Raw genomic sequence first — 24,332 nt, 5'->3', positions numbered from 1 at the left:
AGAAAAGCAGACTGAATTTCATTCAGATAATGATTTCACAAGAACAAGACTGTATCTGCTTCAAAGAGTCTCCCAGCAGCTAAATGCTGCTGGATTTGCGGCTAACAAAAACATCCCACACACAGTTGAGTATTGTTATAAAAATGAGTATAAACGTTGGTGCAGTTAGATAAGATTTTAAACATGCTGGGAATTGATACTATTATATATATATAATATTCGAGACAGGGTATTATTGGAGTCAGGCCTTTATGTAGAAACTTCCATTTTTATGTGTACAGTTGATTGCATTTCTGTAAAATCCTCACTGTTTTCTTGTCTGATCCCCTTGCCATTTTAATTTGCTGTTGCTGATGTTTAATGTTAATGCAAACACTTCCTGCAGCTGTTTCACATTAAAATGTTTCCAGCATTTCAAGAGGCATAATACATTTTCTTTCTTGGGAACCTTTTATTGTGAAGCATCTGTAGGGCATCTTAGATTTTAAAAGCAGCTACGCCCCAATTCCATACTACAAACAAAGTATAAGCAGGTTTTGAGTCTGTACTGCATTCATGCTGGAAAAGTAGAGAAATTAAGTACATTCAAAAGAATCAGAATGCAGACCTAAAAAAGCTTTAATTTGTGAGTGGCAGAGCTCCGGCCAGCTCCTAGTATTCATTGTGTTGCCTGCTCTGTTTTTCCCTGCCACATAAGAACTCTCCTGTCATTTCAGATCCAGCCACTCCCTCCTGCCCTGCAGTAACCCCTTTTCCTGACATTCCCATCACCTGACTTTCAGTCTGACTTTGAGCCTTTACAGTGAGTGCACTGTTGACGGACACTATTGTCCCTCAATGCAATGCACAAAGGAAATGGAAGAGCTGCTTAAAGCTGCAAAAAGCAGACTGTGGTGAAACAGCTTCAGAAAGATCTTGGAAAATAAAGGGGGGAAAAAAGAGTATTAAGGTGAGGTTTATTTGGCAGTGGCAGTTTGATTGACGTCCATGTATTGTATCATATCTTGTTAGTATAAGTATGTTGATTTCTTGTATACTAACTGCAAAAAAAGATAATACCATGATCTATACTATAGTAATACATACTATTTTCACTTGGTATGTAGTATGTATTTGGGAAACAGCTATGGCAGTACTGATTGGAATTAATCAGTGTATGTGAAGGGTATTGTTCAGACCAGTTGTACTTTTATTTCCTGTTCTAAAAAAAAAATTAAAAAGAACCGTGACAGCCCCATGTCATAGTTCAGCCATTTTTGTTGTTGTTTTGCTGCATTCAAAAAACATGGGAGCAGAGGATGACATGAGTTGATGAAATTTATCTCTGCTTGCATTTTTGTACTATTTATATAGCAGAACTACAATTCACCAGGCATTCACCGCAAGCAAAGAAATCTCTGGTCTTACTTTTCGCCATTGCTGTTCTTCGTCCGCAGTATTTACTACAACTGACCATCCACCGGCAGTCTGCTTCCTGTTTACACCGGCCAATGTACGTGAATAGTCATGGGATAGGCGTTTTCAGGTGTGTTTAGTATGGACGGAGATTATTTCTGAAACAGGGCTGAAACGCTCATCTGGACAGAGATCATTTTCATATTAAAACGCTGTTTTAAAACGAAAATGTAGTAATCTGGATGTAGCCTCAGGCTGGAAGTGCCTCAAATGTTTGCCCTTCCCACTCAGCAGGCCTCCTCACCAGGAGAGTTACCAGGCTCAGCTCATCTCTCCCTTAGAATATATATTTTTGTTAGACATTTCAACCCAATCAATATTTAAGTGTGCAACATTAGTCATGAAATTACTATATACAAGTTTAAAATACGATACAGAGTTTCTTTGATGTCTTTTTTTTCTTGGTCCAGCTCAGGGCTTCACCGATCCATATTCGCCTTTCTTTTAATACCTAATGCAATGTTTTAAAAGAAAACTACCTTTAGTTTTAGACCCAGTTCTAAATCACCAAGGCCTCCATCTTTTTTTACTTTTGTACAGTAAATTGTTGTGACTTCCCTGGTGGTTCCCCATATAAAATTGACTGCAATTTTCTTTATTTTCTTTATTGTATGTTCTTTGGTAGGGAAAACAGTTGCTAGAAACAACAATTTAGATAAAACAAAATGTCTTTACTCTTAAATCTACAGTTTTAGAATTGGTTGTTTTATTTTCTCATTTATGTAGTTCTTTCCTTGCCATCCCAGATTTTTTCATAGCAGTTTTTATTACTTAATTGTACACCTAAAGTCTTCATATAATTTCTATCCTGAACATCAATAACAGGTTGTTTACCATTCCAACCAGACTCCTTCTGTTTTGTTATGGTTTAATTTTGCATTCATATAGATGGTGTTTATTTATTATGTCCAGTTTATTTTGGTTCTTAATTATAACAGCAACCACCTGCTCCCCACTACTAGTTGACTCAAACTGTCATTATCCTTGATACTCAATAATGGATTTATTGCAAAAAGTGGAAAAAAACTGGACTCATTTTTTCACACAGTTATCTAATAGTTTCCCTTTTTGTTTGCTCATCTTCAACAACTAGCCCGTTGTCATTTCATATTCCTGCCTGTAAACGAAGATAATGAGACACATAATTATTCATTTTGGTCAATTCCAATTCAATTTCACTCAAAATGTCTATCTTCTTTAGTTTTATTTGCTTTTATTTGTAGATCCAAATAATGTAATGCAAAGCCACTTGTTGCAATGACTGCTTAGCACAACAGAAGAAGACATAAAAAAGGGACTTGTGGATACTACTTCAGATTCGTGTTCTGAAAAGGCAAATGGAGCCTAAACCCTCAGAAACACTATGTATGCCTGAGCAGCAGCCCACTTCACTCTCTATCCTGCTGATGCTTTTAATGATTTTTTGTGAAGGCTATTCTGTCGATGCCCCGAGGCTGGCAGCAAAATTAATTCTTCATCAGAATACTTGTTATGCTGCAAGTTTTCCTGGCTGAGTTTGAGTTTCAAGAGTAGCTTAAATATACATTTCCAGGTCTAGGTTGAGAGGGAAGTGACAAGGAGATGAGGATGAAGGGAGGTAGAAAAGAGAAGGGAAGAGAAGGAAGAAAGGACTGAATAGTGAGAGGTTAAAAAAGAAAGGAATGGGATGGAAGATGGAAAATAAGCAGAGACTAAGAAGAGGTAATCTCTTTGTAGGAAAACAACATATTTAAATTCCTCCTGTTTGTCATTCACAGGAATAATGGATGCTGTGAAGGGTCCTTTGACAAGCCTGTAAGCCAAACAAATTAGAATTTCTGTGTATGCTGATGAACTTGGTAATTACATCAAATTAAAACCATTTATTTCAGTGGGAGTTTTCAATCAGATAATTGGTATCCTTTCATCAGCCATTGTTCCGCTGTGTAATAGGCTTCGTTTAGGATGAAATTAGTGCAGATATTTGTGCTCTGTGATCCTGAAGCACACAAAGAGGAGAAAAGTCAGAGCTCTGGTGGTTTAATGGTAGATTGTGGATATATTTAGTATAGAGTATATAGACACAATGGAAGGAGAAGAGAAAGAGGAATTACAGACACATTTCCAAATGTCATAGAGAATCGTAATGGCTATTACACTGTCTGTGTAATAGCTAACACAGACAGTTGTGGACTTGCATGCGGACAGCGGACGCGCTGTATAAATACTTGGGGGTCTGCATATGCAGATAGGGTCCACACATATGCACTAGAAAACATGATGGCAACCTTCTGACAGCAAAAAGAAGAGCTCCTTTGTTATATTTGGCTTAACCAAATGAAAAAGTCAATGTGTGCAACTGCTCTCTAAGACCAAGGATGGTAAATACAGTACATGCATACAGTGCATGAAACAAGCATCCAGTTTGCCTTTCTAGCACATACCCAATCGGTGCACTCGTAGTACGTACAGTCCCCACGACAGATGGCTGTCCACCCTGAGTCTAGTTCTGCTTGAGGTTTCTGCCTCTTAAAAAGGAAGCTTTTCCTTGCCACTGTTGCCAAAGTGCTTGCTCTTGGTGGAGTACGGTCTAGACCTGCTCTAGTGCGATGAGAACATCTGTTATGAATTGTCGCTATATAAATAAAATCAAATTGAATGGCCACACAGACAAACCATCAATTGGTCTTAAAGGTCCAGTGTGAAAGACTTAATGGCATCTAACGGTGAAATTGCAGTTTACTAACATTTGTATACTGCTCACATCACCCTCCCCTTCCAAGCAGAAACTATAGTGGCTGCAGAACTCGCGAAAAATGCCAATGTCCCTATCTAAAGCCAGTGTTTGGTTTGCCCGTTCTGGGCTACTGTAGAAATATGACAACATGACAATATGTGCAACATGGCGGCCTCCGTGGAAGGGGACCCGGTCCCTATGTAGATAAAAACAACTTATTCTAAGGTAATGAAAGCACAACGATTCTTATTTTCAGGTGATTATACGCTAATGAAAACATACATATAAATATATTACATCCATTGCTGCCAATAGCTCCTCCTAAATGTTACACACTGGACCTTTAACCCCAACGTTAGAGGAAAGGTCCGGGTGTCATTAGGAATTATTCTTTGGGAAACATTGTTCACATTTTTCACAGGTTTTGAGACATCATGCTCTTGGCAAGATGGCCGCCCACCCTGAGTCTGGATCTGCCCGAGGTTTCTGCCTGAATTTAATTGAATTTCCAGGAGTTCTGTAAACTGTGATGAATGTTTACAATGTACAGTTTGGCTAATAACTTTACCGTTCACCTTTTTCGCTCTTTCAAATGAGTTTGGCTAAGCTGTCTAGTGATGTTGCAGATCTCAGCAATTAAATTGATGAGTACAATGGTATTATTACTGATATGAATAATGGCCCAAACTCCAAAAATAAGACCCAAGTTGTAATAAACTGGAATTAGACTTAAATAAATAAATCTTGTAGCAAATACTGAGCTGAAGGGCAAACATACGTATATATGTATATATATACATGTAAAAGATTAACTAAAATTAACTGCCTAATATGACTCAGCCATTATCAGATTAATTTAAGGCACAACAAGGCAGAATACAGTGGGGACAAATCAGACCCTAGTAACTACCGTGGCATCTGTGTCAGTAGTTGTTAAACTATTCTATAGTGTTCTAAATAAAAGAATACTAGATTTCCTTGAATAGCACTCCACCTTGAATAAAAATCAAATTAGCTATCTCCTAAAACACCGCACCACTGACCACATATATATCCATCCATCCATCCATCCATTTTCTACCGCTTGGTCCCCGTTAGGGGGTCGCGGGTGACTGGAGCCTATCCCAGTGACTTCGGGCCTTAGGCAGGGCACACCCTGGACAGTGGCCAACTCGTCGCAGGGCGAACACAGACACAGACAAGGACAGACAACCATTCACTCACACATTCATTCAATACGGGCAATTTAGAGTTATCAATTAACCTACACATGCATTGTCAGTCTTTGGACGGTGGGAGGAAGCCGGAGAACCCGGAGAGAACCCACGGTAACACGGGGAGGACATGCAGACTCCACCCAGAGAGATTGTGTGATGTTGGTCCGGTCCGGGAATCGAACCCACGAACCCACGATCTCCTTATTGGGAGGCAGGAGCTGTAGCCGCTCTGCCACCGTGCACCCCACATATATATCCTTCACACTTTAATCAATAAACATGTACACTAAGCAAAAAATGGTAAGGTAGTTTAGGTTTTGTCACTTCCTGTTTTATTTTGTAGTGTGTTCCTTCCCTTGTGTGTCTTGCGGTTTCACTTCCTGTCTTTGATTTCCCTCCAGTTTTGGTTGTTGGCCCTTCCTTGATTGTTTGCACCTGTGTCTCGTTGTCTCACTTCCCCTAGGGTATTTAGTCCGGGTCTCTGTCTTTGTTCAGTGTTGGGTCATTGTTGTTCCTGCCTAGTGAGTGTTCCTGCCTAGTGAGTGTTCCTGCCTAGTGAGTGTTCCTGCCTAGTGAGTGTTCCTGCCTAGTGAGTGTTCCTGCTCTTTGTGTGTGTCGCCGTTTGGTGCACCTTTTGTTGTATCTGGTTCCAGTGCCCATTTCCTCTGCATTTTTACAGTGAGTTCTGTTTTGGATTCTTTGTCACCCGTGGATCTTGGTTGGATTCTGGATTTTTGTAATTTGCCTGCTCCCTAGTGAACTGTTTTGCCACCTTGGACTCACTTCCCTGCTTCCACCACTGCCAGCCGGTAACCTATCATGTTTGTTTACCTGTCTGCCTACCGGTCTGCCTGTACCTGCCTGTAAACCACATCACCCTTAATAAACACTCTAGCCATCCAGCTACATCACCCTGATACCGCTTCCTGGTCATCTGCTTTTGGGTCCACATGCCACTACACAGCACATACGACAATATTCACTTGTTTTATTGACTTCAAGAAAGCTATCGACTATATTTGGTATGAAGGACTCTATTACACACTTCTACATTGTGGTAATGGGGGCAAAATGTATGATCTGGTTAAATCAATGTATTTGGGAAATGGGTGTGCTGTTAAACAAACCTCTTTCATCTCTCCCTCTCCATCTCTATCCATCTCTCTCCTTCTGTTGCTTTCAGCAGGTATTTCTGCCTCCGGAGCTGCAGAGACTGGATGTGTGGTTGTGGACCACTTGCTGCCCCCGTATTCCTGCTCGACAACTGCTACTACAGTTGTTGTTGCTATTGGCTCGGTTACTAATCGTAGAAAAGGTTTCAGTCGGAGCCCAAACGTCTTGATTCTGAAAACAGTGTCCAGATGACTACGACTGAAATCTTTTCTACGATAGAACACTCCTGGACGAATGAGGGACTACACCGTCTCTGTTACTAATACTGACATTATTTTTCCTATAGCTGTCATTCATATTTATAGTAATTTATTAAAATTAACACTACAATTACTATTCTACTATTTCAAGAAAAAAAATTATACGTGGTATTTGCATTGTGCCCCCCCCCCCCTTTGAAACCTAACACAGCAGCACCTACCATTGAGTCTGGTTCTGTCCAAGGTTTCTGCCTCTTAAAGGAAGTATATTTCTATTTTCTATATTTTCTATATCTTTTTCTATTCTGGATTTTACAGGGAGAATAAAACTGAATTGAATTAAAGAAGCTCATGAATTTGTTACTACTGAGGGCTATAGGAATACATAGCTCAATAGAGATGTGACTCTATTGAGAAACTTGGAGGGTTTTATTTTTTTTTATTAGTTTCCTCTATTATGAGTAGTAGGCTGGTCTGGCATTACGCTCTAGCATTAGTCTTATGTTTTAAGAGTATCTTGACAGACTAAACGAAATTCTTACAGATTGGTGGAATACCATTTCCTTTCAAGTTTTCGCATCTTTGCTTTAATTTGCGGATTTGGGGGTTATACCATGGAGCTAACCTTCTTTGTTTTATTATCATCTTTTTTAGAAGAGCAGTAGAATTGAGTGTCATTTGCAGTGAGCCCACAGCACTATCAACAAGATGGTCAATTTGGGAGGGCTACGATTTGCATAGGAGTCCACTGTTGCATTACATTGCATTAAATGCAGATGGAAGTGCTTCCTTAACTTTAGTTACAGCAATATCAGACATCTAGAGTAAGAATGTTTGCCTAATGGCGTGTAGTCCAGCAATAGCAGTTCAAAAGTTATTAAATAATGGTCTGATAAAGAAGGATTCTGTGGAAAGACTATTAAATGTTCAGTTTCAATGCCATATACCGGAACAAGGTCGAGGGTGTGGTTAAAACAGTGAGTGGGTTTATGTACACTCTGACAGAACCCAATCAAATCTAATAATGAGATAAACACACTACTAAGGCTAGCATTATCAACATCCACATGAATATTGAAATTGCCTACAAGAATTACTTTCTGTTTTAAGGACTAAACTTGATTTAAAAACTCAGATAAAAATTCAGGACCAGGAGCGCATTATACTATAAGAAAGAAATATATTCCAGGTTGGGTGTGAAAGACTAAGAACAAGGCTTTCGAATGAGTTATAATTTAGTTGAAGTTTAGAGTTGATTAATAGGCTTGAGTCAAAGATGGCCACAACTCCACCTCCTTGGCCGGTGTCTCGAGAAATGTGAGCATTAATATAACTGGGCGGAGTGGATTCATTTAGGCTAACATATTCTTCATGACCCAGCCAGGTTTCAGTAAGACCAAATGAGTCAAAATGACAATCTGATATTAAATCGTTCACTAGTACAGCTAGTAGTAAGCATGTAGGACTGCAACTCTGTGTCCTGGTCTCAATTCTGGGTTGTCATGGTTTAGGTCCACTAATAAACCGCCAGATTTCTAGATATTAATATTCTTTAAACATCTCAAATGAGTTTTAATTTAGTGATATAAAGAGGGGTAAACATACTTTGTTGTCATGGGATCGTATAGAGAACCATTTGTTTCCAAGTGCATTAGCGTTAGCTAACGTTAACATTATGCTATGGACATTATACATGTCAGAAAGTACATGTAGTTGTTGTGAAAGTGATAGCGTTACATCAGATATTTCTCTTGTATACACACAGTCTGGTGCCTGGTATTGTAAGCAAGATAGTTGGCTAGCATAATTGCTAATAGCTAGCTACCTACCGGTATGCTAGCTAGCAGCAAAACATACATTAGTTGGCTGGAGGAAGCAGGATAAATCCACAAAGAGTGGACAGGCTGTAGGGAAGCCAAAGAACAATGAAAGCATATGAGCTCACTGTCTTTCCTTGAGAAATGCAATGAGCCCCAGAGGTATTATAGACTGACCATTGTAAAGTGACAATTAAGCCTTGTATTAAAGACCATGTATCACATATAACAAACACATGCATATGATAAACAAATTTGGATTTATACTCTAAATGCAAACATATACTCACGCCCTCTGTTCAGTCCAGTCATGAATGATGAAAACCAGTTCAATGAAGCTCAGCATTTACACGTAGTGTTGCACATGTCAAGGGTGTACCTGTTAATGTCCAGGCATTCTATAAAATGGAGGGGAGTTTATGCTAGTTTGAAAGCGTACCTGGAGCGCCAGAGAGCTGGAGAGGGCACATCGAAGGCAGGAGAGGAGGGAGGATGACGTCTTGGCCTGCCTGAGCAATTTGGCTCCGGCATTAAGAAGGCTGTCTCCACAGAAATAGGCCTTTGTAAAAATGAAATTTCAGGAGATCTTGTATAGAATACAGTCAGGCTTGCTGGCCTTAACCAGCCGCAGGTACTAGTTTTTTACAAAACGTGTGGCGAAATGAAGGTGTATATATTTCTGATAAATTATTAAAAATTTTGATTTGTGCTCTTGAGTCTGTAATTATAGACCCTCTGGTCCTATGGCAGGCATTGTCCTGGATAGGACCGTGAGAGATAGGACTTCATGGGGAAAGCCTTATCTGTCTCTACAACATGATTGACCACCTCATCTGGTGGTGGGACATTGAGGGATCCATCATGTAGGGCTTTGGCAAGAGCTGAATTTGCAAAGATTCCCCTATCACTGTTGCTTCCATGCCTTCCGATGTCAGTTGCTAGGAAGCAGTAGTTGGCTGGCACAGCTCTCACACTATTATCTTTGCTCTTTATTCAGCTCTTACACTAATAATAAATTTGTTATCTTTGCTGTTTATTCTTTATTATTATTGTGTAATTACTCACACAATGGTTTTGTTCAGACTGTAGGCACATCAGATTTGTTTCTCAAATCAGATCTTAAAGACAGACAGTCCACACTGTTATTTGCAAGTGATCAGATCGGATTTGTGTGTCCAGACATCACCAACCTATCTGCATTTGTTGCTGTGGTAACGACATTGGTGTCAGTAACTACATACGCTGGAAGCATGAGAAATGGAGGTCCATCATCTCGCCCTCCAAACAATTGCGCTGTCAAGTTGCAGTGCAGAACTCCTTTGTCGCACCAGACAACCTGGTATGTCTCCTCTGATGCACTTCTGTCACTCTGGACTTGATGTCGTCGCTGTGTGTTGCGTTGCAAGTGACGTAAAAGACACTGAAATCTGATTTGAGCATCCAGAGCATCAAAAATCAAATTTCATGTGTTTTTTTGCTGTCCATACTTTCTAAAATCAATCTGGATACAACCTGGCGGTATGAATAAGGCCTTTGTTAATACTGATGTGATACATCACAACATCACTGGAGTTTCACACCAGAGTGAAGACCGATAACAGATTAAACTCTAGTGCAAGGCTGGCCAATTCGGGGCCTGTGGGCTCCCGTAATTTTGGCCCGCCATGGGCCATTTGACAAGCTCATGCTTATTCTCCTGTTATTTTGAAAGTGCTGTACAATTCTAACCGTGATGACTACGAAACGTGCATTTTGTGCAGCTAAAAAGGTACATATTCTGAATTTTATGGCAATGTAAAGCACAGTGCTGTTAATACTTCCCTATTAAATTATGTAAGTTTCATCTACGAAGAATTACTGTATTCTTTCTCTCTCCCACTCCCCCTCACGTGCTGTGCACGTATCTTACATCACTGGCTTTGTGTCAGCCAGTCACGATGGAGAGATCGAGGCAATGGCACACTGATAAAAGAATTGGCAAGACGACAATATTTTTATACAGAAATAAATTCGACAGCAGTGTGTCTCATTTGCAGACAGAGTGGCTGTTTTGAAAGACTATATAATATCCGTCATCACTACGAAACTAAACATTCCCTCGTTTTATCAAAATACAGCGGTGAGGACCGAAAGGAGAAGGCAAGTGACCTGCTAGCTAAACTTAACTCTCAGCAACTTGCTTTGTTGCAGCCGTCATCAGCACAAGAAAATACAACCCGTGCAAATTATCAGATATCCGTGCTGATTGTGAAGAGTGGACAAGCTTTTTCATGTGGAGACTTTGTGGCTGCTGAGACTGTGTGCACTAATCAGGCACGGGCTTTCTCCCAAATCAGCTTGTCCCAGAACACCGTTACCCACCGCATCAAAGACATGGCTCAAGACATCCGTGAGCAAATGATGGATAAAGCAAGTGGTTTTTATGCCTTTTCCATTGCTTGCGACAAGAGCACTGATATATCCAATTCTGCACAGTTGGTGTTTTTGCATGGAGTCAGCGAAGATTTTGAAGTCTCACAGGAGCTGGCTGGCCTAGAGACTCTTTCAGGTACAACAAAAGGAGCAGATTTTTTTGGGGCAGTGGATAGTGTTCTGGAAAAGAACAATTTGAAGTGGGAGAATCTGGCTGGCATTACTGATGGAGCCCCAGCAATGGTAGGGAAGAAATTCGGCCTCATTATGCTGTTATCAGAGAAAGTCTGCGAGTGTGGGAGGAATGTTTTAAAACACCATTGTATTTTACACCAGGAACAGCTGTGTGCCACATCAATTGGGCTTAAGAATGTGATGTGCAATGTTGTCTCTACTGTGCTCTACTACCCACTAATTATCCACACCTGCTCCCAATTACACTCCTGCTCCACATTAGCTTTCAATCACAGGCAGCATAAAAGCCCTACACTCACCTCAGTATGTGTCTGACCTCGTTCATGATTAGGACTCTTCACACTACTCGGCATTACGCCTATTCGCCCTTCTCCAGTGATCTCCCTGCCTCCAGTAATCTCCCTCCTATAGACTTCCCTCTCTCCATACCCACTATTCAATAAAGAACATTCTTTGTCCATCTCGGTGTCCCCTGCCTGTCTGTACTGTAACACAGGTGACATGCCTACTTATAACATTTAAAGGATCATAAAAAATAATGTAATGTGAAGTAATTATTAAGCATTATATTATTAATTGTGTTTAGTATGCATCCAGTTGTGGGGCCTTTTGTATTTTATTTATCAAGCATTTAATTATTTAATTATTTATGTTAAATTACCATAGTTTAATTTACTCCTAGCCAGTTTTTATGTCCAGATTCTTACACTATTCTTCTCTTTTTCTCTTGTCTCCATGTTCAGGAAATTTAGCCCATTTCCCCAGTCTTAAGGAGGTAGGCTTGATGGAAGAGAATATACCCAAGTACATGGACAGGCGAGAGTTTGACAGGCGCTTTGAAGATTTCAGAGACAATGCAAGTCTTTGCGCTATTTGCTCAGCTTTTTTCTGTTCATGTGGACACAGTCAGTAAGGAACTTCAAATGGAACTAACTGAACTCCAGTCTGATTCACAACTCCAAAACAAGTTCAGAGCTCTTCCCTTACTGGACTTACTGGTATGCTAAGATACGCAAACACACACAGGTAATGCTGCCCCTCTTTGGAAGTACCTACCTTTGTGAGCAGGCTTTCAGTCTGATGAATCTAAACAAGTGTAAGCTGAGAAACTCACTGTCTGACTCTCACCTCCATGACATCCTTACTCTGTCAGTAAGTCAGCTGGACCCTAATGTTGAAAGACTTTTGAAAAACAAAGACAGGCTTCATGTCTCCCACTGATATTGCAAGTGATAAATGATTGTACAAGACATTGAAGAATGTAATACAAGGTCTGTAATATGGGGGCATTTTGTGATGATGTGTAACTTACATTTTTAATATTCAATATTGATTTGTTATCTAGTGTTGTCACTATGATGTTTAACTTTATATTTGTCAATATTTCAAGCTGAAGTCAAATTGCCACTCTTCATTACAAAGGGGGACTATACAGCTGTTTCAACTTAATTTTCTAAAGCACCTTGATTTGCATGCACTTCCTGTCAGAAAGGTGTCTTTCCTTTTTAAATATATTTATGCTCCCAAAAAGAAGCATATGGATCATCTCTGCAAATTAATAAAATGACTGTAGGGCATTGTAGGGCAAATTGTAGTGTTTTTATTATTTTGAAATTTTATTTTAGATTTAGAATATAAAATACAATACATTTTAATGTAATGTAATTTCACATAACAAACATTTATTTTTGGCCCTTGGCCTTCCTTCCATATTAATGTTTGGCCCTTCGTAGGAAAGAATTTGGGCACCTCTGTTTGTTATTAAGTTTGATATTTTATTTGTTTTCTGATTCACCATCTAGTTAAAAATCTGTTAATTGTAGGTGTGAACAACAGAAGGACCAGAAACAACTTTCTTCATTTATTAGAAAGATTTTTCTTTTCATGATCTTTATTTCCCCCATTAACTTTTATTATGGATACAATTAAGTCAGAGATAGTAGTACACTATCGTAGAGATAGTACACAGTGATAACTGTGTGCCTTTATTAGTATTAACATAGTGCAGACACAAACTCCATCAAAAGTCTCTACAGCTGTTAAAGCCAACTGACAGCTGATCTAGCTGTGATCAGATGCTGTTGTCATCAGAAATGGACATCGCTTCACATGACACTTGAGAGGAAAGGTTGTCCCATGTCTCTAAAAACATATTTCTGTGGTAGTTTTGGTGTTATCACTTCCTGTTTTATTTTGGTAGTAGTCTCCTTCCCTTGTGTGTCTTGTGTTTTTACTTCCTGTCTGTGTTTTCCCTCCGGTTTTGATTGTTGGCACCTGTGTCTTGTTATATCACCTCCCCTAGGGTATTTAGTCTTGGTCTTTTCTTTGTTCAGGGTCGGATCATTGTTGTACACATGGTGTTGTTCCTTGCCGAGCCTTTGACTGTGAGTTTATCTTGGATTCTTTGTTCTCCGGTGATTCTTGGATTTTGGATTTTGTCTGCTCATTACCTGTCTGCTCACCTCTGCCTGTTCTTGCCTGCATTCCACCCAACAATAAACACGGTAGTTATTCGGCTACTTCACCCTGAGACCGCTTCTTTGTCATCTGCTTTTGGGTCCACATACACCTCCATATAGCACCTCGCCTCACGACAGAATGATCCGACCAAACATGGACCCAGCAGGTAAAGACCCGGAGGTAGCACCCTACCACTTAGCACTGGCTAACAGAGAGATTCTGGTAGGCCGGCATGAACACTTACTCCAGTTTCTGACAGACAGCCATCAGGCCATGGTTTCCCAAATCATTCAGGGAACCCAGCAGGTCTCCCGACTCACCACCCAGCTCTTGGCAGCCGCACCCCGTCCTCGCCTCCGCCGCTGGATCGCAGCCGCACCCCGTCCTCGCCTCCGCCGCTGGATCGCGGCAGCCTTTGCTCCCTGTCGCCGCTGGATCGCAGCCGCACCCTGTCCTTGCCTCCGCCGCTGGATCGCAGCCGCACCCTGTCGTCGCTGCCGCTGGATATCAGCCGCACCCTGGACTCTCCGCCGGACCTCAGCAGCCCCCTGGACCCCCTGCTGGATCGCAGTCGACTGCTTTCCCGGCTGGATCGCAGCAGTTCCCTTGCTCCGGTCCCTGCTGGGTCGCAGCAGCCCCTTGCTCCGGTCCCTGCTGGGTCGCAGCAGCCCCTTGCTCCAGTCCCTGCTGGATCGCAGCAGCTTCTTGCTCCAGAGCAAGAAGCTCCATGTCCAGCCGCCTTGCTACCGGCTCCCGGCTCTGCCGCCTCGCCGCACTGCCTTGGTGTCCCGCCGTTGCCGGCTCCCGGCTCTGCCGCCTCGCCGCCCTGTCTTGATGTCCCGCCGGCTCCACGCCCTGGTATCCAGTCGCCGTCTCCCCGTCCTGACGTCTCGTTGTCGGTCCCCGGCCCCGCTGTGCCGCCGTTGGTCCCTGGGTGGATGGGCACGCCTCCCGGAAGGTTCAGCGTCCGCCGCCGGCCTCCAGAGACTCTTGGTCTTCGCCACCGGCCTCCCGGAGGATTCCGTCTTCGTCGCCGGCCTCCGGAGATCAGCCCCGAGGCCCTCAGCTCCGCACTTGTCCAGCCCCCGGGCCGTCCGCCCCAAGTCTCCCACCTCGCCCTTGAATGAATGATATGAACACAGTGATGAATAACTGATAAGTGAATGAATGACCATCTGACACAGAGGATGCAGTGAATGATTGTTTGTTTGATTATTAACTTGTGTAAACACAGGACCCCACTATGTGGACAAATTTAATAGTTACCAATTAAGTAATCAATAGGAACCTGATGTAGTTTAATTGCATTTGCTGCATTTGCATTGTATGACATTACTTATCTTCCATAGAAGTACTACATGTATCATGACATTATTAATCTTCTATACCAGTTAACCTGTGCACAAATAACTAATGTTATATGCCTAGACAAAATATGATGTTAAGTACAACTGATTCATGTTAGACACATACAGTATATTATGTGTGGAAAGTTATGAAGTTTTTTTTAAAAAGGCAGATCAGACATTCTGGAAATAATGGGGTAAACGCAGGGGAAAAACCCAGCCCGAACTGGTTAAAACAGGATTCAGCTTGACACCATTAGATTAGTCCGGGGGACAGGAAGGGGCAACCCACTTGCCCAAATAAGGTAAACCATTATGTCTGGGGATGATCGGAAAGGTTTTTTAAGAAAGTAGGTGGGGGAAATCCCTAGTAGGAGGGATGTTGACGAGATAAGGTGCAGAAATGCTTTGAGATTTAGTTGTATCCGGAGCAACTCCAGAGCTGGTTCTTTAAATTCAGTGCATCAAACTCTGACCTTCTCCGGTGATTCTGTTTGAGTGTCTTGAGACGCTGATTCATTGGTACAAGTGTTGGAAAAGGGTCCAGACTTAATCTCTGGCCTGACCTGGTCCCTGACCACACACACCGTTCAGCAACTAAGAAGTTTTGGAAAGTCAAGGGGAGATTATTATTAGGGATTATTAATGACCTGAAGTAATTTAGCTAGCAAACCCCAATGTCACAGAAAAGTATGTTGTTTCACCTGCGTTTTGGCTGAGCTGGGCAAGTGTTGCCCTGCGTCTGCCAGCTTTTGACTGAGTTTAAAATTTGTTACGGTCCTCATTAGGACTCCGGTGCTGCAACTCGAAGTAGCAACTTCTTTAATCTGGTATTAGCAATTTAAATTTGCTAATAAAGTTTTTCTTTAAGAGTTAAGTCTTTGAGTCTCTTTCACTCCATCTTTTCATCTCTCTCTATTTCTCCTTCTTTGCACCACGTGACTGGTGTGTAGGGCCCAGGGTTTCTTTTTTTCTAACCTTGTTAGATAGATCCCAGAAATGGCATAGATCTCCTTTTTAGCAGGCTTCTTCATTCAAAATTGTTGGATATCAGCATTTTTCCAACATGTTCTGTGTGCTTTTGGTCCCACAGGGTCAGTTGAGGCCTGTCAGGATTCAGTCCGCCATTGTCATCTCACCCCCAGTAGAGAAGTCTTGGTCTTGGAGAGCAGCGGAAAAGAGACGTAAGAAGTCAAAGTGAGCCAGGACAAGAAGTTTACTCTTGTCTTGAAGTCTTATCATATCTTATCATAAATCTTTCTAATGGATTTACAGTTTTTTACAATCACTATGACAGTTTCCTAAACTCTTAACACGGTTAGCACAACATCTGTCTTTGTAGGCTATACAATTAACACATTTCTTGTTGCTTTGATACAAAATGCATACAGTTAACACCAATTTAAAATGCTTGAACTTCTTTTACACACAAGCTCAACCAAGACCAAAACAATGTAATTTTACAGTCAAATTTACAAATGCTTTCACACTGTATGTCAGAACAGATAACATCATGTTCTAAACATAACTTATATAGGCTAAAGTCAAAGTGAACAGCTGTTCATATTGTGAATTGAAACACAAATATATTCCCTGTATTTTATTCCATTGCTAATGAGAAACAGCTTATTGCAATTATGCAAATATATAAATCACAGCTGATTCCCATCTAGGAACCACACTCAGGTGTTGAGGTTTTTTCAATCGCATGATCATATGTTCTAAAAGAGGACTCTTTGGGCTGATCTTGTGTGGAAAAGGAACAATATAGAGCAACAGAAAGAAAGAAAGAAAAATGCATGCATTTACTAAACCCAACAAAACAAAAATGTAGAGAGGCTTCAAAAGAAACTACAATGCAAAACACAATCTATGATCAATTCAATATACTGTCTATTGTATAAGGGCAGACCTGACACATAAAATAATGCAGTTTCTGTAATTTTAGCTGATGATAGTGGGTTTTTTTTGCCATTGTGTTATGATTGACTAAATGTTCCTGTTGGAAGAGAACATGTGTTAGTGTTTTGAATAATTATTTGATTTTAAAACATGTTTGCAGTGTTTTGTTAGACATAGTGTATTGTGTTGGTTTATTATTGTATTAGTTTAATTAGTTTTGGGGTTTAGTTTACAATGTGTGATTTTGAGCATGAAATTAACCATTTTGCCAATTGTGTGTTTTAGGTGTGTTGGTGCGTTAAGAGTTTAGGAAAATTGTTAAATGTATCGAAAAAACTGTCATAGCGATTGTAAAAAACTGTAAATAAAGTTTAACTCTCCCATAAAGCTTTGTCTTATCAGTTGTTGGAAGGCACCACAGACTTTTATGAATAAAATGGGGTATTGCCCACTACCACCTAAGTAATTAACAGACAGTGTCAATTAAATGTAATATATGTAGGCCTAATATATGTTACAACCTCTGCTATTATGACACACAATGTATAGGTTATACATACACTGTTTCATTAGCTATTCAGCACATCATAATAGGTGAATATGTAACATCCAGTAACCTTAGCCATGTTCCACTGATTAATATTAAGGTTAAGACAACAAGAGATCAATTGAAAATATTATTGGCAATATGTCATTAGAGTGGCAAGCCAGTACTTACACTACTGAAAGTGTATCTCAAATCATCATACATGCTGGCCCAAATTATTATGGATGTCCTGAAAGAATAGTTTTGTAATACAGAATACATCTGTTAATACAGAAAATGGTGGTCCATACTTTGTATGACATCATATTAATTTCTTTACATAAATAACAGTTCTTGTCGACAGGGTATTGCTCTTGTGTCATCAGCATCACAACATCAAGTTCCACACTCTTCTTATGTTGTTACTTAATGTATATTGATTGATACATTTGATTCTGCATGGCAAAGTCATTTTCTTTATTCCTTTAATCTTTAAGGTATTACAAGTCCTGGTTTCACTTGCACTTTTCACTCCACTACATTTTTTCGACAACTTTAGTTAATAGTTGCTTTGTAGATTCAGATTATTAATACAAAATATAAATCAACTAATAAATGATGTATTATTATTGATTAAGTTACCTAGCAGTGTATATATAATATAAAGTATTTAAATGTAGCCCCAACTTTACCACCTGCAACATTAGTGATGCTTACTCATAAACGCATCACTAATTCTAATCCAATGATATATAATATTCTGAAATAGGCCATTCTGCATAATGAGTACTTTTACTTTTGGTACTTTAAGTATATTTTGATGCTAATACTTATGTACTTTTACTTAAGTAAGATTTTAAATGCAGGAGTTTTACACTGTGGTATTACTACTTTTACTTAAGTAAAATATCTGAGTAAATCCAGCTAACTGGAAGGCCACGGACAAGACTAGATTTTCAAAATTAGTAATTCATTTCAGAATTCTGCATTTTCAGGAATGCTTTGTAATTTCTACCGTATGTTTTTCAGTTGACTACTACTTCTGCATTCTTTAAAGCTACAGACACAATACATGTCTTTGAGGACATTTATGTTTCTATTCAACTTTTCTAATTCCCAATTCAACCAGTTTTACATTTCAGCTTCCAGGTTTTTCAGCAGTGCAGTCAATGCATTTGAGCTTTCAGATGTTTTCAATTCAATTTTATTTATATAGCGCCAATTCATAACAGAAGTTATCTCATTGTGCTTTTCCTATAGAGCAGGTCTAGACCGTACTCTTAATAATATTAATTACAGAGAACCAACAAATCCCACCATGAGCAAGCATTTGGCGACAGTGGCAAGGAAAAACTTCGTTTTAAGAGGGCAGAAACCTTGGAGGAGAGAGATAAACAATACTTACTGTCACTTTTTAATTGATGGATGATTGATGGATGGTGACCTGTGACCCCGGAAGTGCGTCACACCAGAAGTGCGTGGCGCCGGAATTGCGTGACATTATGCATGGAGCAATGAGCGTAATGCAGGCGTGGTTAGCAGGAGTCAATGAGCGTGAAGCATGCGTGGTGAGCAGGAGCGAATGGGAGTAAAGTAGGCGTGGGAATGGAAAAACCCTGTAAATGAAACAATATGATTAAATAATTCAATCAATTAAGTGAAATCAATTAGTATCAAAAGTTTAAAAATAATTGGCAAATTTACCATCTGTAAAAAATCTAATCTAATCTTTCAGGAGCAAAAGACACGTCCTTCTCTGTTGTCTGTCCGGTGCAGAGTGAGGTGTGAATGAATTGGAAAGATGTGGGAGGGTAGGTGGAGTTTGTGTGAACCAATGGGAGGGTTAGCCAAAGGAAAAATGGGTTAGGAGGAGCTTGCGTGCATCGAAAAAATAAATAAAAGCAGAAAATTTCTGGTCTGAAACATCAAACAAGATGAGTCAGTTGAAGATGATCAGCCAGACGCCTGTGACAAGTTATCAAAACGCAACACTAGGGGGGTGCACCCAAGAAACAGGTGTTTTATTTGACTCGGATCCAGACACCTCCCCTCAATGCGCTTCAGGAGGAATGGCTTTTAGAAAATGGAGGTGTGTGGGGATATGTGTTCAATTATGAAGTCAACGAACTTTACTTTTACCAGCTGGAGAAAGGAGAAACGTTTGGACCCCTCAGTCCAAAAGCAACGCTTACTTCAGTGGACTGGTCTGTGCTGAATCTGCTGGTGTCAAACAACCTCAGAGCAAACGAAGGAAAGGAACCTGCGACAAAAGACAAACAGACGCAAACGCCTGTGCGGGTTAAACAGGAATTTCCACCGGTGCTTACCCAGAAAAAATTTGTAACCTGCAGCATTTGAGAGACGAAAAGCTTGGGTTCCGGTAGATGGTTCTACCGTTCAAGCCATCAGGTGGTCGAAGGAGATGAACACTCGGACGAATTTGTCTTGGAGTATTTCAACACCGAATGCGGTGTGTTCCAGACGTCATTACGACTGCCCCTCAAGGTGTAGATGAAAATGATGATTGAAAAAGCAGAAAAACTGAAGGATCTCTTCCTAAAAAGTCAGACATCGAGAGACATTCTGATAAAAAAGACTGTTTACAGAAGACACCGCCCACAACTCCTCCTCCTCTGACTCCGCCCCTGTTCAGACTCACACACACACACACACACTGAGAAAAAATCATGTCTGTTCCTCTTCTAACGCAACCAGAAAGCACGGAATCATCTGAGAAAAGCCATGTCTCTCCCTTGTATCCTGTGACCCGGGAACCCGGATACCCTCGGGACCCCTGCAGCAGCAGCAGCAGCAACATCATCATCATCCGAGGCTGAGACCCCTGCAGCACCATCCGAAGCCAAGACCCCTTTTACGCTACGACCAGTCAGTTTTAAATGGTATCATGATCCTAGCTGGTGGTGCAAGCACCGAGAGGAGGGTGGGAATGCGACGATCCCTTCACCACCTCGCTGTCAGTCTACCTCGCGGAGTCCCATGGATGTGATCCCAGAGGAGAACCCTGCAACAGCGACGCAGGAGCCCCCATCTTCACCGTCGAGGACCTCTGACTGGATTCTACCTCCTCCAACACCATCTCCCTCCCCTGACTGGCCCTCTTCTTCTTCTTCGGTATCCTCAACTCTAAGCGCCTCACCACCCCCCTCTCCCAAGAAAGAGGACAAACCTGACGGGGTGCTCTCTGACTTATTTCTGAACACGGTGAGAGCCGCGGTGGTTTGCCTATTGAGCAAAGTTCTGACGGTTTACAGATCTGAAATCTGTAACGGCTGTCAAATTGATCACCCTAGCCAATTACAGCATGAATGTCTGTATGAGATGCCTGATTATTTCTTCCATAGGCACTATAATGAGTTGACAAAACTGCTTTGGACGGATCGTTTCATCAGAGCCATTCAACGGGCACTTCAGCACACCATATCCACGTGTCTGCATACAGAGTCCATGGCGCTTCCGAGGCCTTTCTTCTTTAGATCTTTAGATCAAGTGATTAAAAACAGTCACCCATGTTGTGGATAACAATGTTTTTTACTTTAGAGACGAAGTTGCAAGACTAGAAAAGATTTTGGATGTTGTTCGAAATGTTGAAAATTGGGATCAGTTAGTAAGTGACACATTGCTAACAGTAAACAAATGCTCTGTATCTGATACCTTTTGTAAAATTATAAAAGAGATGACTAAAGATTCTTGTCATTGTCTTGACAATGTCTCATCTGTTTACTCTTTACACTTTATTTGCAGACGTTATGAGTTATTGTGTACAAAACAACATGTATCTGAATACCTGGACTGAATTGAGAACATTACACGATGATATTTACCATATGTGCGGAATCAACGTGTTGAAGTTAACCTCCTGTACTTGAAATGCTGTGTGTGTTTATAGTCAATAAAAAACTATTTAAAGAAGCTTGTATCCCATTGTTGTTTTTCAAAAAGCCCTAGAGAGGGCAGCCAGAAACACAACTGAAAAACGTGTAATGAAAAAAGTGTATTATAAGCCATCACATCCCGGTAGTTTTGGGGAAGTGGAACGACTACGCAGAGCCGTGCAGGATGAAATGGGGAAAAAAGTCAATGTAGAACAGGTCAAAGATTTTTTATCGGAACAGGACTCATACACATTTTGAGTTTTTGTACCACAACCTCTAAATCAGTTCCAGGCAGACCTTTGTGATATGCAGGCCTTGCCCGAACACAATGATGGGTACAATTATTTACTCACGGTCATAGATGTATTTTCAAAACAGGCTTATGCCAGAGCCTTAAAGACAAAAACAGGGATTGAAGTCTCTAAGGCCTTTGACTCTATTTTAAAAGAAAGCCGGATCCCTGAAAAGTTACAAATGGACGAGGGCAAAGAGTTCTGTGACAAAAGCTTTGAGGGGTTGATGAAGAAACGAGGAATTAATCATTTTGCAACAGCCAGTGAACTGAAAGCGTCTGTTATTGAAAGATTTAACCGCACGTTGAAAACACAAATGTGGAGGTATTTTACGGCTACAAACAGCTGTAGGTACGTGGACGTCTTACAGGAATTGCTTGACAGCTACAATAACAGTTATCATAAAAGTATAAAAATGACGCCTATGCAGGTGATGTCAGAAAACGTCTCTCAAGTGTTTGAAAACCTGTACGGAACATTTCCCATATGCGACAAAAACAAATTAAAGATTAATTTTAAGGAGGGGGATTTGGTGAGAATATCCAAACTGAGAGGAGTGTTTGATAAAAAATATTTATTATACCGACGAAGTGTTCACAGTAACCAAACGTATACCTCGCCAACCCCCTGTGTACAAACTGAAAGATTATGACGGAGAACCTATCCAAGGCTCGTTTTATGAAGCAGAGTTGCAAAAAGTCAAGGTTGGTAAAGACAAAGCGTTTCAAGTTGAAGAAATTCTGGACGAGCGTGATGTCAGGGGTAAAAAACAAATGCTGGTGCATTGGAAAAACTGGCCTGAGAAATTCAACAGCTGGGTCAAGGCAAGCGACCTGAAAAATGTATAAAACCAAATAGGTACGCCGGATCTGAATCATTACAACATGGACCATATCACAGGAGCAGGGTTCTATGTTGTCCTACCCTCCAACGCCAGTATCGATATATTTAAAAATAACACAAGTTCCAGCTACCACTTCGATTTAGCGTAGCATATTGATTTAGAAGGCCTGTGGGGGGTAGCTCTGACAGAGATTTCATACCCCCACACCTGGCCTAACATTTCTAGTGAGGATGCTTATTTTGAATGGAGGAATAAACCCCAAGATGATACTTCAAAGAGCGAGGTGTTCACCCGTCAGGGGTTTAGGGGAGGTTATTATCACAACCTGGACCAGCTCAAGTTAGAGCTGAATGCCTTTCTTAGAAAAATTAACTCCGATATTTATTTAGGGTTTAGATCCATTCAAAAGAGATTTGATTTTCAGGCAGGAGGTCAATTTCATTTACGATTTTACCCCCCTCTGGCTTACATCATGGGGGTTATCCCGGGAGAAAGGGTTATTTTCAATCAAAAGTTGGCTCCATATCCGGCTGATATAAAGGGAGGATTTTATCACATGTATTGTTATAGTGATGTGGTACGACATCAGTTGGTTGGTGATGCTTACGCTCCGCTCTTGAGAACGATCCCTATAGAAGGGACGTACGGGGACGTCATCACGCAGTATTTTAATCCACCCTGCTACCTACCGGTGGTTAAGCAACACATCGAAAACATCCACATTGAGATAGACGGATCAAAATAAACCTATAAATTTTACTTTCGTGAAACTCCATTTTAGACCTTCCAAAAAAAATTCTCTGTGACAAAAACAAAATGATGCATCAAAGACTAGATCCTCACTGTTTTGTGAGTTATTATGGGAATCAAGTAGGGGGCGCTCTCCCTGGTTTTTACGGGGCGCCTGTTATGTATGGGAGAGGAATCGGTTACATTTTTTCTAAAATATTTTGCTTTGTATCGCCGCTGGTGAAAAAAGGATTTGCCATTGCTAAACCTCATCTTAAATCAGCCGCAAAAAACATTGCCTCGGAGGTGATAAGCCACGCTGTTAGTAGAATAGGAGGTCGATCGGTATGATGGTTTTAGCCAGACGACTGAGGAAGAGACCTCCCGGGCAACGAGTAAAAGAGCGTAGATCAAAAAAGAGAAAATCAGTAGGGAGAAGCTCCGGAGATATATTTTAGAAAACACATATGGCGCTTTTACATCACAAATTGGCCGAATGCACTATGGGGGAGCTGGATTTATTTCAGCACCCATGACGCAACTGTCTATCGATGAAAAGCTCTACACAGAAGTCCTGCCTTTGTCAGCCATTACTGACGGAGGTCCTATTGAATTTTTTATCCCCGGAGATGGGGAAAAATACTTGGATCTGAATGATACTTTGATTCATCTTTGTGTGAAAATTACCAACGCCGACGGATCAAACCTAGCAGCCGACGCAGCAGTGGGTCTCATCAATTACCCTCTAAATATAATTTTTAACCAATGCGACGTTATTCTGGGAGATAGGTTAATTTCACAATCCAGTGCAACTCACCCTTACCGAGCGATGATAGAGACCCTCCTCAACTATTCAGACGATACGCTAAAAAGTCAATTCACTGCAGGGTTATTTTACAAAGACACGGCCGGTGCTATGGACTCTATAGTACCAAATAACGGTCCAAACAGGGGGTTAAATCAGAGAGCTCGGTTCAACTCGGAATCTAAAGAGCTTCACCTGCTAGGTCCTCTTCACGCAGACATATTTTTCTGCGAGAGGCTTCTCTTGAACTCTGTGGATTTGAGAATTAAGCTGACCAGAGCTAACGACGCCTTCTGTCTCATGGGCAACGCTGCCAGCACTTTCCGTTTAAAAATACTGGGGGCCTCGT

At 40.9% G+C, this 24,332-nt stretch overlaps 1 protein-coding gene across 2 annotated transcripts; it reads right to left on the bottom strand.

The window, feature by feature from the left end:
- Positions 1–13,759: 13,759 nt before the first annotated feature.
- LOC122888545 (uncharacterized PE-PGRS family protein PE_PGRS54-like) lies at positions 13,760–19,147 on the bottom strand. Of its 2 annotated transcripts, XM_044223136.1 has the most exons (5): positions 19,124–19,147; positions 18,825–19,035; positions 17,612–17,669; positions 15,970–16,151; positions 13,760–14,763 (listed from the first exon to the last, which is right to left on the bottom strand). In XM_044223136.1, exons 4-5 carry the CDS (start codon positions 16,023–16,025, stop codon positions 13,962–13,964), a joined length of 858 nt encoding a protein of 285 aa, XP_044079071.1. In that variant the 5' UTR covers positions 16,026–16,151; positions 17,612–17,669; positions 18,825–19,035; positions 19,124–19,147; the 3' UTR covers positions 13,760–13,961. The 2 variants fall into 2 exon arrangements, with proteins under 2 accessions (XP_044079071.1, XP_044079081.1); XM_044223146.1 differs by lacking the exon at positions 17,612–17,669.
- Positions 19,148–24,332: the final 5,185 nt, after the last annotated feature.

The sequence above is a fragment of the Siniperca chuatsi genome, linkage group LG2, assembly GCF_020085105.1.
Source record: "Siniperca chuatsi isolate FFG_IHB_CAS linkage group LG2, ASM2008510v1, whole genome shotgun sequence".
Classification (NCBI taxonomy): domain Eukaryota; kingdom Metazoa; phylum Chordata; class Actinopteri; order Centrarchiformes; family Sinipercidae; genus Siniperca; species Siniperca chuatsi.
This window is presented reverse-complemented; position numbering and strand designations above follow the sequence as displayed.

What these genes read in the sequence shown, in the direction of transcription:
- LOC122888545 (XM_044223136.1), bottom strand. Translation starts at nt 16,025, where the DNA reads ATGAAGAAGCCTGCTAAAAAGGAGATCTATGCCATTTCTGGGATCTAT. An exon ending in TCTGGGATCTATCTAACAAG is followed by an intron (nt 14,764 to 15,969) that starts GTTAGAAAAAAA and finishes CATTCATTCAAG; the next exon opens with GGCGAGGTGGGAGACTTGGG.